This window comes from Sitophilus oryzae, unplaced genomic scaffold, assembly GCF_002938485.1.
Source record: "Sitophilus oryzae breed Bouriz unplaced genomic scaffold, Soryzae_2.0 scaffold_1620_pilon_pilon, whole genome shotgun sequence".
Taxonomy (NCBI): domain Eukaryota; kingdom Metazoa; phylum Arthropoda; class Insecta; order Coleoptera; family Curculionidae; genus Sitophilus; species Sitophilus oryzae.
This window is the reverse complement of record NW_022146304.1, coordinates 3130956-3146269: the sequence shown is the minus strand read 5'-3', so window position 1 is coordinate 3146269 and position 15314 is coordinate 3130956. Positions and strand designations below refer to the sequence as shown.

Here is a 15314-nt window from a genome sequence, read left to right as displayed (position 1 = left end):
TAAAAATAACTTTTTGTGCCTCGGCTGTATGTCAAACGTACAGCCTCGCCACAAAGAGTGTCATTTTTACTCCTAATAAAACAATATACTAATATTAGACATGTTGGATATCCTTAAACACTCATGGATATAAAAAGATCACATTTTAAGCAATTATAAAACTAGCTAAAAGAAATTATATGAGTATATTTATTCATTTAGCGCCTAAATATGATGCATAGAAAGAAATACTCGTATATTCCAAAAAAATTTGAAAGAAACAAAAATCCCTAACGTCAATTTTTGTATTGATATTTTAACGTATATTTTTATTTACTTATATTATAAGATAATTAAAATACCCTTCTGTAAATAATTAAATGAAATATTTATGGAACATCTGCAATAATATCTGTAATAAAAATAAGTATACTGGTGAAACATGATGGCTGTAATTTAAATTATATTTTTCTGGAAAATAAAAAAAGATAATATTAAATTTCCGTAATTCTTACACCCTGTACATAAGAGAAAAAAAATCGACTTGTGTACAATTGTAACATTAAACATGAAAACAATCGGTATTAACACACAAAAATAATAAAACATTTAAGTAGCAACCCCAAATTACTTTGTTATTGACTCGCCACAACATTTAACATACAACAAAAAAGATACTAAGAATATTGAGCAAGGTTCTTAAACTAGTATATTGATAGGGCGACAAATAATATCTTCTTAATATTTGAACAATCTGTCAGCATACCCAATAACAAGAAAAATAATTATTTTGACATATACCACGTAATTATTTTATATACTGAAATAATTCAATTTTTATATTGAGATATTAATCGATTATCACTAAAAATGTAAAAACTAGGGTTTGAGACAGTGTTACCAACTTTCTGAAAGAGAATTTACCACGAAACGGGCAAAATTTCCTGTTTTTTTAATTTCCACGAGTTCGCAAATCCAATATAGTGGCCTCAAAACAATAGAGATATTATTGTTTTTTAACTGAAAATTAAAAAACTTCACACACTTGAAAAAGTTTCTCAGAACTTACGCCCCAGAAAAATCAAAGATTTTCCTTGATTTAAGTAAAAACAATCTTTGGATTGCCACGGGGTTTATAACAGGACACTGTCTCCTCAACGAACACTTCAGTAGATTGAAGCTGAGAAACTGAGACTGTATGATAAATTATAACTCGTTATAACTTAAGAAATGGGAACACACAACAGATCTGTAAGGTCGCGTTGCTTGATCATCCTTTTCAAGCCAACTGGATCCCGTTTTTTTCAATCATACCTTATATTATGATGATTTGAACATGTCAGTTGTTACGTGGCATATGTTGTTATGTGGCATAAGGGATGCGATTCATAAAACTAGCGAAGCAGTACTGGGAAAGTCCAACAAAAAGAAACAACCAGATTGGTTTAACGAAAATCAACCTCATATACAGACCTTCTTGGAACAAAAGCACAGAGCACATCAAGCAGTCATTGCAAATCCGCATAATCCAAGACTGGTAGACAACTTTAAAGCAGCCAACAACACGCTTCGAAGAAATCTGCGCCAAGTAAAGGATGATTGGTGGTCACAAAAGGCTGATCAGATTCAAGAGTACGCCACGCATCACGATTATGGTAAATTCTTTCAGGCTGTTAAAGAAGTATATGGCCCAACCAAGAAGGTAAGCTGCCCAATCATGGCAGAAAATTGCGAATTTCTAAAAGAGGAAGAGCAAATTAGAAACCGCTGGAAAGAGCATTACAGCCATATCCTTAACCAAGAAAACAACCCCAATATGGAAGCACTAAACACAATACCTCAGTATAACAGCCTCGATGTATTAGATACCCCAATAACAGAATAGGAAATAATGGCATCCATAAAACAGCTTAAAAACAACAAATCAGCTGGCTGTGACGCGATCCCGGCGGAAATCTATAAGTGTACAAGTAAAGAACTTATTGGTCATCTTAAGGCTCTCTTCGATGTCATATGGGAAAGCGGAGAGGTACCTCAGGACTTTTGCAACGCGAATATAGTGAATATATTTAAGAACAAAGGAAGTGAAGAATATATTTAAGAACAAAGAAAAATTCTTGTAAAAATTATGTCAAATCGCCTTCACCCACATATAGAAAGAATCCTTCCAGAATCGCAAACGGGTTTTCGCACCAACCGTGGCACAGTCGAATCCATATTTTCCATCCGCCAACTACAGGAAAAAGTAAAAGAGCAGCAGTCTAAACTTTATGTTGCATTCATCGATCTAACAAAAGCCTTCGACTCTGTGAACAGAGACGATGCACTTTGGGCAATTATGAAAAAGTTCGGAGTACCCAACAAATTTCTTACAGTGAGTGAAAGCCTCCATAACAACAACCAGTCAAGAGTGTCACATCATGGATCACTGAGCGATCACTTCATGACTATTACAGTAGTTAGGCAAGGATGTGTCGTAGCGCCTCTTCTATTCAACATACTCATGGCAGCGCTCTCCATTATAGTGGACAGCAAACTGCAGGAGAGAGGATTGGGCATTAGATACAGATATGACGGCGGTCTGTTCAACATAAAAATACTGAGGGCAAAAACACGTACAAAATTCATCACAGAACTTCAATACGCTGATGACTGCGCTCTAGTTGCAAACACGTTACAACAATTACAAGAAATGTTGAACACATATACCTGGGCATACGAGGCTTTGGGCCTTAAGCTAAACATCGACAAAACCAAAATCATTTGTACTCCCCCGGAAGATCATAACAATGCTGTAAAAATCGGAGAGGAACTATTGGAATATGTAGCGGAATTTAATTACCTCGGCCGTTTGATTTCGGAAAAGGCCAATATCGACTCTGAAACTCAGCACAGGATAAGCAGCGCCTCAAGAGCATTCTGGAAATTAAAAGACAGGGTTTTCTACAATCATGACTTGAGTACAAAAACGAAACTGGCAGTGTAACGAGGAATTATAATCCCCACCATGTTATATGGGAGCGAAACCTGGGTGCCGTACCGCCGACACATGAAGGCATTAAACAAGTTGCAACAGAGACACCTTAGACAACTCTTAAGAATCCGGTGGTTCTATCATGTCTCAAACGTATCGGTCCTTGAAGAAGGTCCGACAGTATTTGCGACAGTATTGAAGTCATGGTTACAAAATCCTGCTGAAGATGGGCTGGTCACGTATGCAGAATGCAAGAAAACCGCATACCAAAATCTCTGCTTTACGATGAGCTTGTAGACGGTAAGAGGAGGCCGGGTGGACAACTCAAAAGGTACAAGGACATTTTCCACGAAAACTTAAAGGGGCTTAACATGCAGAATCATTGGGAAGAAGCAGTTCACAATAGAACTCAATGGAGAAGAATTATAAACTCAGTTAAGAGCGACAACCACAAAAGTAAAGAGACAACAAAGCAATGAGATTTTTGAATGTCCGGAGTGCGGTAGGCAAATAACATCACGTATCGGGCTTTTCAGTCACAGAAAAGCTCATGAAAGAAAACGCCTTGCGTAACCATCTTTTGATGCGTGTCGAATACTCGTCAGCGAGTAATAGCAGTATGTATATGTATGTATGCCAAAATTACTTTTTTTGTTATTTCGTATACCGAATTGATTTTAATTTTTTTTCAATCGTTAAAATAAATCTCTTGTTGCATAGCTTTCGGTATTGTATCTTTATGATTAAAAGAAAAATTGAATAGATGTAGAGCACCAAGAAATCTCTCAGCGCTTGATAACGGTTATCGAAAAAATTATAAAGCATTTCCCAACTATTAATTAGCTCTATTTCCATATTAATATTATCCATAAAATACTCTTAACTCGAAATTATTATGTTATAGTCAAAGAGCTAGTAACGTTTTCGAGAAAGTATTTTAAGAAAGCTGGCTCTTTTACTATGCTCTCTGGAACAGCATGCGGGCGGTCTGGCTGCCGATACACTACTGCGCATCGGAAGAAGATCCTATATATTTTTTTTATTTAGTCCGTTAAATTCTAGTATTGAATATAAATGGAATATTAGCTATTTATTTTTTTGAATCACCAGAATTATTTAATACTTTTATTTTTAATCAGAATATCAACGAAAATAAAATAAAAAAGATTTATACGCCGAGCCGCTCTCGAACTCGAACTCCTCGCTTCATAGGCGGAACCTTTTCGCGCTGCGCTATGGAGACTCGCTCTGTTTTTACTCAAAATATAGGATCTTCTTTCAATGCGCAGTAGCGAACGCAACGTTTACCGGCAGCCAGACGGCCCGCACGCTATTCCAGAGAGCATAGTAAAAGATGTATCAAAGAGCCAGATTCTAAAATACTTGTTTTCCAGACGTTGCTAGCTCTCGTACTATTATGAAATCATCAGTTATTGGTCTATTTGAAATAATTAATTACATGATGACAATGATAATAAAAAAAATATTTTAAACTGTTACCTAGTGATCACTTTAAGGCTAAGGCTATACTTAAAGTTAGGCTAAATAAAGGAAGATTAGTTAATGAAAGGCACTTACTGTATAATGAAGAACACAAACATTAGTAGACAGAGACAGAAGCCGTAGGCGACTGCCTTGGACGCCCCCTATCGAGAGAGCGACTGGCCAATAAATATGACAGACAACGGTAGTCACTCAGTGTCGGGGGGATGGGGTGTAAACACACGCAATTGTAGTATATTGTACAGCACTATAGCACTAAACAGCTCTGCTCAAGTAGAACAATGTATGCTAGACACTAAGTGTTGGTCAGTACGCACAGAACTCAGGTCTAAACAGAACAGGACTGCAGAGGTTTTCTCAAAATACTTTAAAAATAACAGAAAAATTTAATATTATAAAATTAATATTGTCAAGGAGTTACTAACTGCAACTAATATTATTAATAATTATTATTATACCCAACTCAAGTTTTCGTTGGTTTCAATATTTTTCTTATATCTTATTTATATAATGGGCAAGACTCTAGCTACAACTCTTTCTTTTTTGATGTCTCAGAAATTTGTTTCTGCTATGACTGATGTCTTTTGATGTCTCGGAAATTTGTTTGTAGTATGATTGTATGTACGTTATTAAGCATAAAAATATATTCAGAAAACATTCAGAATGGTTTCTGCATAGCTACAAATACTCCAAATAATTCAATCTAAGATATTTTTCATTAGTTATTAAACTTAAAGGATATACAGGGTGTCCCAATATTCAGTGGACTAGAGAGCATCAAACTTTAAAAAAATAAATATATTTTTTCAGATATTTTAAGAACCATTATTCCGATTTGAATGAGATTTTGGAAGACTATATTTTGCTAAGTACTTTAACATGTTTTAATAAATTTATTTTCCAAAGCAGACCTATAAAATATACAGGGAGTTCTAATATTCTGTGGACATAGAAGAACTATGTATTTTTTGAATCAAAATAAGTTAATTGCACATTTACATTTATACAAAAGTGCTTCGTTTGTCCGTTAGAGGGCACCAAGAAAAAATAAACCAGAACGTTAATTAATTTGAAATTTATCAATTTTTTAAGCTTGTTATGAAGCTTTTTGTCAAATATAATTTGTGGTACTAAAATAAAATTCCATATTTTCGCCAACTAGATTATTAGAGCATAATAGATTTTATGTGCCTCTATAGCTTCATGTGACAAAAACGTTTTTTTTTTTTGGAAATCTGCTTCGGGAAAATAAATTTTTCCTCATATATATGTGAGTATAATTCAGGTATGTCTCAATATAGAATTTTGAGGTACATATTCTGGACACCATTATCGTATTGTAGAGGAAGCATTGAGTTGTATTATTGCTACTGATATGGAGACAAAGTGATTGAAACTTTTTAAATCAAAGCTAAAGTATTCTTGTTTTAATCTATCTTATAACCCCCCCTCCCCTTCACTAAAATAAATATTGCACATTTTAGTTCTAAATAAATGCGAGGTTTAATAAAATACTCAAATAAAATTTAATAAATCTAAAATTCTAATGCTACTGGTATAAATAAGTATTCTTTAGTTTTTTTATCGTAATCATTTTACAAAAACTAAGGTACTACACCGTAGACGTTCTAAAGAGACTAGTACTCTATTGCAGCTGTAACTACCACAGTCAATCCTGTTCTGTTTTCGACAACAGAGTCCTTGCAAAATAAAACAAATATAACCCTGCAAAATATTAAACAAATATTAACACAAAACAGCCAGTGGTTTGGTCTAATAACTTTGGTTTAATAACAATAGAAAATAAAGGTACAATTCAATTAAAGTACATGCTCAATATGTATATTAAGGTAGTAATATAATAATGTAAAGACTCAAAATGGAAACATAATAAGTCACTCAACAATTACAAAAAAAAAGAAAAAACTGTGGCCTATAGGAATTAAAGAGAAAAACTTAAACAACAGAGGATGTCTACGCGCGCACGCCACGATAACAAACAATTTTACAGAGATATAGAAAAAAAATAACTAAAATACCTAATCGAAAAACCAGAAGAAAAAAATCAACATAAACCCAACATAACATTTATATACGGTACATCCTCGTCATATACTTTAGGTTAAGCAGAAATATAGGTTTCTTGTAACTGTAAATTTGATTGATGAATTTGCGCATCGGAGACATCAGATTCAGTCATCTTTAAGTGTAATAATTATTGGCTAGAAGTCCATTTATTTGTTTTTTTTGCAAATCTAGTGCTAAAATTGTTTAAAAAGTCCCGATGCGATTCTTCATAACCTTGTTACAAGAGCCCTATATTTTTGCCAGAGATACAGCCATTTATAGAACCAGTATGGTGTGCTCACATATACATATCTAATTTTCCACTCCATCAAAGATTCGATTTTGATGACAACCGTCAAATTAGGTAAAAATAATAAGATATTAAATGGAATGTTTTCCTCATCTGCTCAGTTATTATTTACAAGAATGCCCAAAGAATAAGCCAAAGTAAATGTATAAAAATCTCTTAATATAGTTTTTTCAATATCGTTAATGATAATATTTTTTTCGAGAACTACGATATTTATATTATTTATTAATTGTTCATTTTTCTGTAGCATTTATTCTTATTGTTTTATACAGTTAATGTTCATCAAATTTTCATTAAGATAGAACTCACTTGACATATTTTTTATACACAGTGCTAAAATATGTTTTTTTTCATAACTTGATAAGGTATGATAGCCCGTTAATAATATAATAAAAAATAAATTTAATACATTAAAATACATATCTTTTAGAAGTTTCTTTATATCCATTGGTGTTAAAATTGTAAAAAAAACTTGAAAACGATGCTTTAAAAAAATCTGTGGTTGGACCTATTTTACCTGTAAATAAGACATACAAACCAAATAAAATTCTTCTTAGGAACTCTATTCCAACTATATATCATATTTATGTTATACTTGCTAAATTATTTTCTATTTTTCTAAATTTAACCAATTAGTTAGGTAGGTTTTTCTATATTAAATATACCCAGCTATTCAATTAAAATGTATGCTTATTAGTGAAGTTTTTGACAGTGAAACTGTTATGGCGTGATTTATAAGCAGTAGTTGCTAAACGTTAAAACCGTATTAAAATATAAATAAATAGTTTTTAGAACATTTGGTTTTTGTTTAAAAACTATATTTTTTTAATTGAAATTTTAACGATTAACAAGAATCCCAAATATCTGTCAATGTTACTGTCGAGAACTGTAGTAATGCAGATGTAGTAAAGCCCAAAATGAAATGTTACTTCTACGCTTATGGTGATTATTATTTGATCGTTTGAAATGGTTATTATGATAAATGAAATGGTTTTTAAATTAAATGACGTCATTATGATTTGAAAAATAAAAATAAATGTATATCGAAGATAGGGGGATAAATAGATGTTAGGCTTTTCAAAATTATGAAAAAAAGCATATTTGGCACTCTTTATAAAAAATATTTGATGCAAAATTCTGTAATTTTTTATCATCATATTTTTTTATCATATAAAATTAAATATAAATGATATTTGATATGGATTTTACGAACGTCACTGTATAACGGGCATAGTATGGACATAAATAAACAAAGAACACGATATGTTATATAAATAATGATAAAAAGAAAGACAAACTAAAAACAACAACGACTGATGGAGCACGTACAAGTCTAACAAATAAAAGAAAGAAAAAACTGACACCTTACTGGTTCTCGATCATCATCAAATATTAAAATGTGAGACCATATACAATAATTAATCTTATTAATGTACAGGGCGATCGTCTTCGTTCACTAGTAAAAATATTTCAATAGTTTCTATAGCAGCTAAATCCTGAGTTGGGAACACTGCACTGGCGCGGTGCTTCTTTGTACAAGGGAGACGTAGTACAAAATTAATTTTTGGGGTGTACTGGCTTTTTTATCTTATCATTTTTTTGTTTGTTTTGTTTTAATTTTTACTTGGTGGGCTAATGGAATGAGGTCGGTATTCGGTTTTGTCTTGTTTGCTAGTCGAAAGTTCATTATAATAGATATTTTAAAATTTATTTAAAAATGTTTGTTTCTGGATTACTGTACCAAGATTATTTAGAATAAAAGGTGTGTAATTCTCATTTCTTTTACATGAAAAGATCTAGTAAATACTAAATGAGATAAGTAAATACTAACTCATTAATATAACCAAAACTTTAAAATTACTACTGGCCATGAGCTCCGATATTTAATCAAGAACTATATAAAATACTTTCTAGTAATATTTTCCTGAATAAATAATTTATCTCTTATGTTTTTATGATGTTATTTTCAAATGTAGCATATACAAAAGGTGTTTCAAATTAAGTTTAATGCTGATAGCCTAAAGTCAATAATTTAACCAAAGTTTAAAATTATTTGGATATCATAAAATTACTAAAATTCTACTTTTGATGTTGAATATAAGCTCACACATTACTTATTTACACAACTTATATTAAGTATTTTTTCTGTTATATTTTAACCGTCATATATTTAAAAGCTTATAAAAATACGTTCTTAAAATAAATTTAATGCTATATCAATTAGGGATGATTAGTATTGATTTACATAGCAAATCATAAACGGGATGAGTGAATTATAACTGAATATCAATAATTTAACAAAAATCATAAAATAATTAAAATTCTATACTTGAAGTTGACTATGAGCTTGCATTATTATACCCTAAAGTATATAAAAAGTGTTATAAAAATATTTAATTCTATATTGACTATATTTATATATTTGTTATAGGTATCTTGATCATATTATTTTCAAAAAAGCAGGCGCTCGAAAGAAATCAATTTAATAATTTATTAACTAGTTATACAAATTTATAATCATATATAAACCTAAATCTTAAATGTTTTTGTGATTATTCTGAAATTTTTAAAATTCTACCTTAGATGTTCTATGATAAATATAATATGAGTGTGAAACATATTAATTTTTGCCAAAAAGTACAAAAGTACGTTTTCTAAAAATATATAATTTTCTCATGATATTACTTTTAAACTAAGCAGTAGACACAATAGGTGTACTAAAATAAATATTATATACTCATATATTAAACATGACAGATATTCTATTTAGTGTACTATCTAGTAAATACTAAACAGAATAAATTAGCGATAACTTAAATGTCACTAATTTAGCTAAATTGTAAAATTAATTGGATTATCAGAAAATAATGAAAATGTTATCTCTTGGTGGTGTTGAGTACGAGCCCAAATGTTTTTGCCATATTATTTTAAAATAGAACAGATATACAAATGGTGTTAAAATAAAAGTTTTTAAAATGGTGTTCTTAAATTCTACGTACAAGTGATGACGGATATGTCCTGTTATAGATTTTAATTAAGATATAATTTATACAATATACTTCAACAGTTATTGTAAATTATACTATTAAAATCTAGAATATATGTTTGGACCGATGTTTTCTTTTAGATTCTAGGGTAATAAAAGCTACTTAAATTGTTATTTGTTGTATGTCTGCTTATATAGTTTATGCTGTAAAAGTGTGTAAGAATAATCTCGGTAAAAGTAACGATTCTATAAATTTAAAAATTGATATATTTTTCTAATTTTTCGTGGTGGTTTAACTTCGCTTCTCTCTTTAGTTAAAAGCTATTATTTTCCAACGGTTAGATAATAGTTATATGCTTATTTTTGAGTCAATATTGTCATAGTAAATTCTCTTTATGTTAGATTTGTAAAGATTAATTAGTTACATTTTAGAATAATTTTGCCAAAAAAGAATACAACTTAAATATTGGTTACTAATACTGGGTATTCAATTTAAATTATTGTTGAATATGTTAAAATCTTTGGTACAAATTAGTAGCTATAAAACATAAATTAAATAAAATATACAATATTATAATACACTGGCCATTGTTTTATTTAATTTAAACCATTTCAAATTATATTATATATTTCCTATGTTGTTAAAAAGGACATGTTTTTAAATTAATCTTATACAATCTCTAGATAAATCAATTTAATTATTCAGTACTGCCATAAGTGTTTTAAAATTATTAATTTTCGTTTAAAATTATATAATATTGCTTAAATAATTTGATACCTTTCAAAATATCTAATCATAATGGTAAATCTTCTCTAACTGTGATATTGATTTTATTCTACATAATATTTTGGTTAGTTTTAATTTTTTATGTTTTTTGGATTTTCTATTAATTATTAATTGAATTTTTGTTGTTTTGGATATTATTCTATTCTATTTTTTCCCCTGCTTTATAAAGATATTCCTTTCTATTTAAAAGATCTTAAATAGATATTCTCTTTGATTTTAAGCAAAACTTAATATGTAGATTAGAAATAAATGTATATCTGTATGCTTACAGTTTTTAACTATGTTAGATAAAATATGGTTATAATAAGGATCATCAAACTAATAATAGAATAAATTTACTAACGTCACGAAAATATTATGATATCGTAGATAAATTATAAAACTTAAGTCTATCTTACAAGAAATATATAAATTTGGATGCATCATATTCTATAGTAGAACAATGTAGGCTATATTAAATTTATTTAAATTTACTGAATAAATCTTTTTGCTTTTTTATTAGTGTCTGATGATCTTGATCTACAATTTTAATAACTTAACAGTCTCTAAAATAACAAGATAAATTATAATTTAGGATTATACTTAGTTTGAAGTTACTGAAACTATGATCTTACAATTCCAGGAAGCATACACTTTCAAACACACTTCTCTTATGATTTTATATTAAATTTATTATTTTCTTGTAGATTTCTTTTTTGTTTTCTTATAAAGATACTCTAGAAAATTAAAAAATATACTTTTTTAAGGATAATTTTTAGGTTTAGAATCTCGAAATATAAATTTTACTTGCTCATAGTTTACAACTGTGTTGCAATATAAAATTATCATAAGGGCACAATTACAATTATAACAGAAAAAAGTATGTAATTACAAATCATATATTTAAGTATTAAATTATTTTTATTGTACTGTAGTTATAATTGTACTGTATTTATATTAAAAATAAATATTTGGTTGCTATGCAATAAATTTAAATTTTTAAATTTTACTGAGTGACACCTTTTATGCTTCGCATAATAATTGTTCATAACTTTGACTCTAGAAATTTTATAATTTTTTTTTCCAATTTTCCATTAGGAATCTGAAATAAATACATGTAATTTTTATAGGGAAATACATAGTTTTTGTGCGCCATCAAATCTAAAAAATATAAAAGTTACTTGCTCATATTCGAAAACTAAGCTAGAGCATAGATATAAGAATAATATAAGATTATATCACAAGGAGTATAATAAAATTATAATATAATAAAGTTACTGGCTTCAAGTTAAAATAGTGAATTAAAAAAAAATATATATATGTAAATTTGACTATAATTCTTCACTTTTTTCTAATCGTTGATAATATTGAATCTCGAGATTAAATTTAGACGTTTATTATAAAACTGTTTATTTTTTAGAATGATAGGCATATGTATCCTATATGATTCTAAAGAGTAGTCCATAAAACACTAAAGCTTTCATAGTTTTTTGTGGTTATAGTAAGAAAATAATACTTGCTCTTAGTTTATAATTATTATGCTAGAGTTTGCATATGATAATATTATTATAGGAAACTATTACAATGATAAGAAAATTATGAGCGATCATATTATTTTCAATACCAGTAGATATAATAGAGGTGTATACTAAAATAGATACAATACTCAACTGGTCATATATTTCTATCTAGTAAATACAAAACTGAATAAGTTAACCTAAAGTTAACCTAATTCATAGTGCCTGAGTGTATAATTATTTTTTGGACTATCATAAAATTATTAAAATTTTACCTCATGATGTCTGAGCCTGGGTGTTAACTCAAGAAAAATCTAAGATGTCTGAGCTGTCTGGGCCTCATGCCTGAGTCCAAAGTGTTAACTCAAGAAAAATCTAAAAATGTTTCCTGATCTTAATAATTTTATCTTGGAATGTCTCGATCGAATTATTTCAATAGATAATAGATATTCAATTGATATATTTTTCAATTTAAGTCAAATGATGACAGATCTACTCTTATGGATTTTCATTAAGTTATAATTCATACAATAAATTTCGACAGCTATTGTTAACTATACAATTAAAATCTACAATACTTAATACGATCGATGTTGTGATTCTGTGGTATTGAAAGTTACTTAAATTGTTATGTTTAATAAAGTTACTGGCTTGAATACAAATCATTAAAAGTATATATCAGTTATAAGTAGTACTTTCGTTTTTAGCAAATATAAATCTCTACTGTTGAACCTTTGTGCCGTAAATATTCTTCTTATTTACTGATAAAAATAAAAAAACAAATTCTGTCTTTGAGAGTTTTGAGTGTAAAAAATTGAGACTATGGTTTTGAGAAACAAACTTCGACTATTTTCTTTTGGATTCTATGGTATTAAAAGTTACTTAAATTGTCATTTATCGTGTGACTGCTTATTTGCAGTTCCATAATAAAGTTACTGGCTTGAAGAAAAAAAATTATAAGTAATATTTAGGTAAAATCCGGCAGCATGATACACTCTACTGTTGAATATTCTGTGCTCTAAATATTTTTGTAATTTATTACAACACTTCGACTGATTTCTTTTAGATTCTATGGCAAAAAAATTATATAAAATGTCATTTATAGTATGTCTGCTTATATGCAGTACCATAATAAAGCTACTTGATTGAGGAAAAATCATTAAATGTTTACACAAATTATAAGTAATATTTACGTAAAACACAGGCAGCATGATACTCTACTGTTGAATCTTCTGTGCTCTCAATATTCTTGTAATTTATTGATAAAAATAAAAGCTTTTTTATGTCGTTAAGAGTTTTGAGTCTTAAAAATTGAGACTATAGTATTTATTGAGAAACAAACACTTCGACTGTTTTCTTTTAGATTCTATGGCAATAACTAAAAGTTATTTAAAATGTAATTTATCGTATGTCTGCTTATATGCAGTACCATAATAAAGTTACTGGCTTGAATTAAAATCCGTCAGCATGATACTCTATTGTTGAATCTTCTGTGCTCTAAATATTCTTGAAATTTATTGACAAAAATAAAAGTACTGAGAATTTCGAGCCTAAAAAACTGAGAATTTATAGTATTTGTAAAGAAACAAACACTTCTTTTGTGAACTTTCGACTAGCATCCCCATTACCCCGACCTACCGACCCCCCATCCGCACAGCTCACTGCGTAAACCTACTATATATCTTTGGTTAATACGGTTTGGCCGCCTCCTTGGCCCGCTTCAGCTGCACTTTGAGCCTCTTGGTGCCGATTTGGAAGCCGTTCATAGCCGCTATCGCCTGCTGGGCGGACGAGGCGTTATCGAACGACACGAAACCGAAACACTTGGACAGGTTCGTTTGTTTGTCAATGAACACTTTGGCGGAAATGACTGGGCCGAAGGGGAGGAAGGTGCTGGCCAGGTCGGTGTCGGTGAACTCCTGCGGCAGGTGGTAGATGAACAGGTTGCAGCCCTCCGGACCTGGAAAGAGAACGGTGTGGATTAGTTGATGGTTTTAGATGTGAAGGATGTTGGAGAGGCGAAAGAGATAAAGAGCAAGCAGATGATCGTTCGCTTAAGATGCCAGGCAGTTGATTTATGGATCTAAGTTTATCAAAAGATGCTTTCCAGTCAGATGTTCTAGATTTATTCGCAGGATAATATATTTATACAGTGTTCAACCACCATGATCGTGTGTCATAGTTTAACAGTGGACACTGACATATTATGCAATTTCTTCATTTAATTAATTAAAATATTATTTGTTGATCAGCAATACAGAAGTCATATTTGAGTTTGATCTTTAGAAAATGAGATCTAATCATATTCTGTCCGTGTAAACATGGATCAAAAATATATATCATGGCCAAAATGCCGTAATGTTTTTATAGATAACCATGCAATCAAATTTCATTTATGTAATATACAGGGTGTTTCAAAAAACATGTGCCATCCTCATGTAAAAATTAGATTTATTTTTCATATTAACATAGGTCCGATTCTATTTTGTTTACAGGGTGTTTTGTTTTGGTTTGGTTTGGAAATGCACAGTTTTAGTTTTACATGATGTTAAAACTTTTTAAAATTATTTTTTTTGTAATTATATTAAATACCATTATTTTTTTATTTCAAATTGCTTAGGTTTGACTAATAGTAATAATTACTAATAGTAATATTTTTTAATAAATTAGATAAAATTTTTATTTTATTATTTTTATTTTAATTGCGTTTATCTCATCAAGGAGGCCGAATTCGACAAAATACCAAGAGATACCTAACTTTTAATTGGCGTCAAACGGCCTATACAATTTTGATATCAAAAGAAAAAAGTCAGTGCCGCAAATTTTTTTTATTGAAAAAGATTCCAGTGATAACCCATATGCACGTCCCTGATGAATTTATCGACACTTTTTTAGCATTAAAATATGTAGGACTTATGTAACTTTTACAAAAAAAAAATTACAATAAATCGAAATATTATTAAGACTTTAACACCCTGTAGCTACGAAACAAAGCAGAATCGGACGTAAGATGTTGATGTGAAAAATAATTCTTATTTTTTCGTGAGGAATGTTGAATCAATAAAAATATATCCCTAAATAAAAACATCTTATGATAAACAATAAAGATAGATAATTAATTTGATATCGGTATATGCATAAGAAAAGTTAATTCAACTGTATTTAATATATTACATATACAGGATGAGTCTTAAATAGCTGCAAATATTTTA

General features: G+C 29.6%; 1 protein-coding gene across 3 annotated transcripts in view; it reads right to left on the bottom strand.

Annotated features, from left to right (window-relative positions):
* The window catches only part of LOC115880255 (CUGBP Elav-like family member 1), an 863877-nt gene that overhangs the window by 16322 nt on the left and 832241 nt on the right, over window positions 1-15314 (bottom strand). For 2 of the 3 annotated variants that reach the window (XM_030897433.1, XM_030897436.1), the window contains one exon: window positions 6224-14062. In XM_030897433.1, the coding sequence (XP_030753293.1) occupies window positions 13791-14062 (272 nt within the window). In that variant the 3' untranslated portion in view covers window positions 6224-13790. Of the gene's footprint in view, window positions 1-6223; window positions 14063-15314 lie in introns of those variants that run through there. The other variant, XM_030897434.1, reaches the window with a different exon arrangement.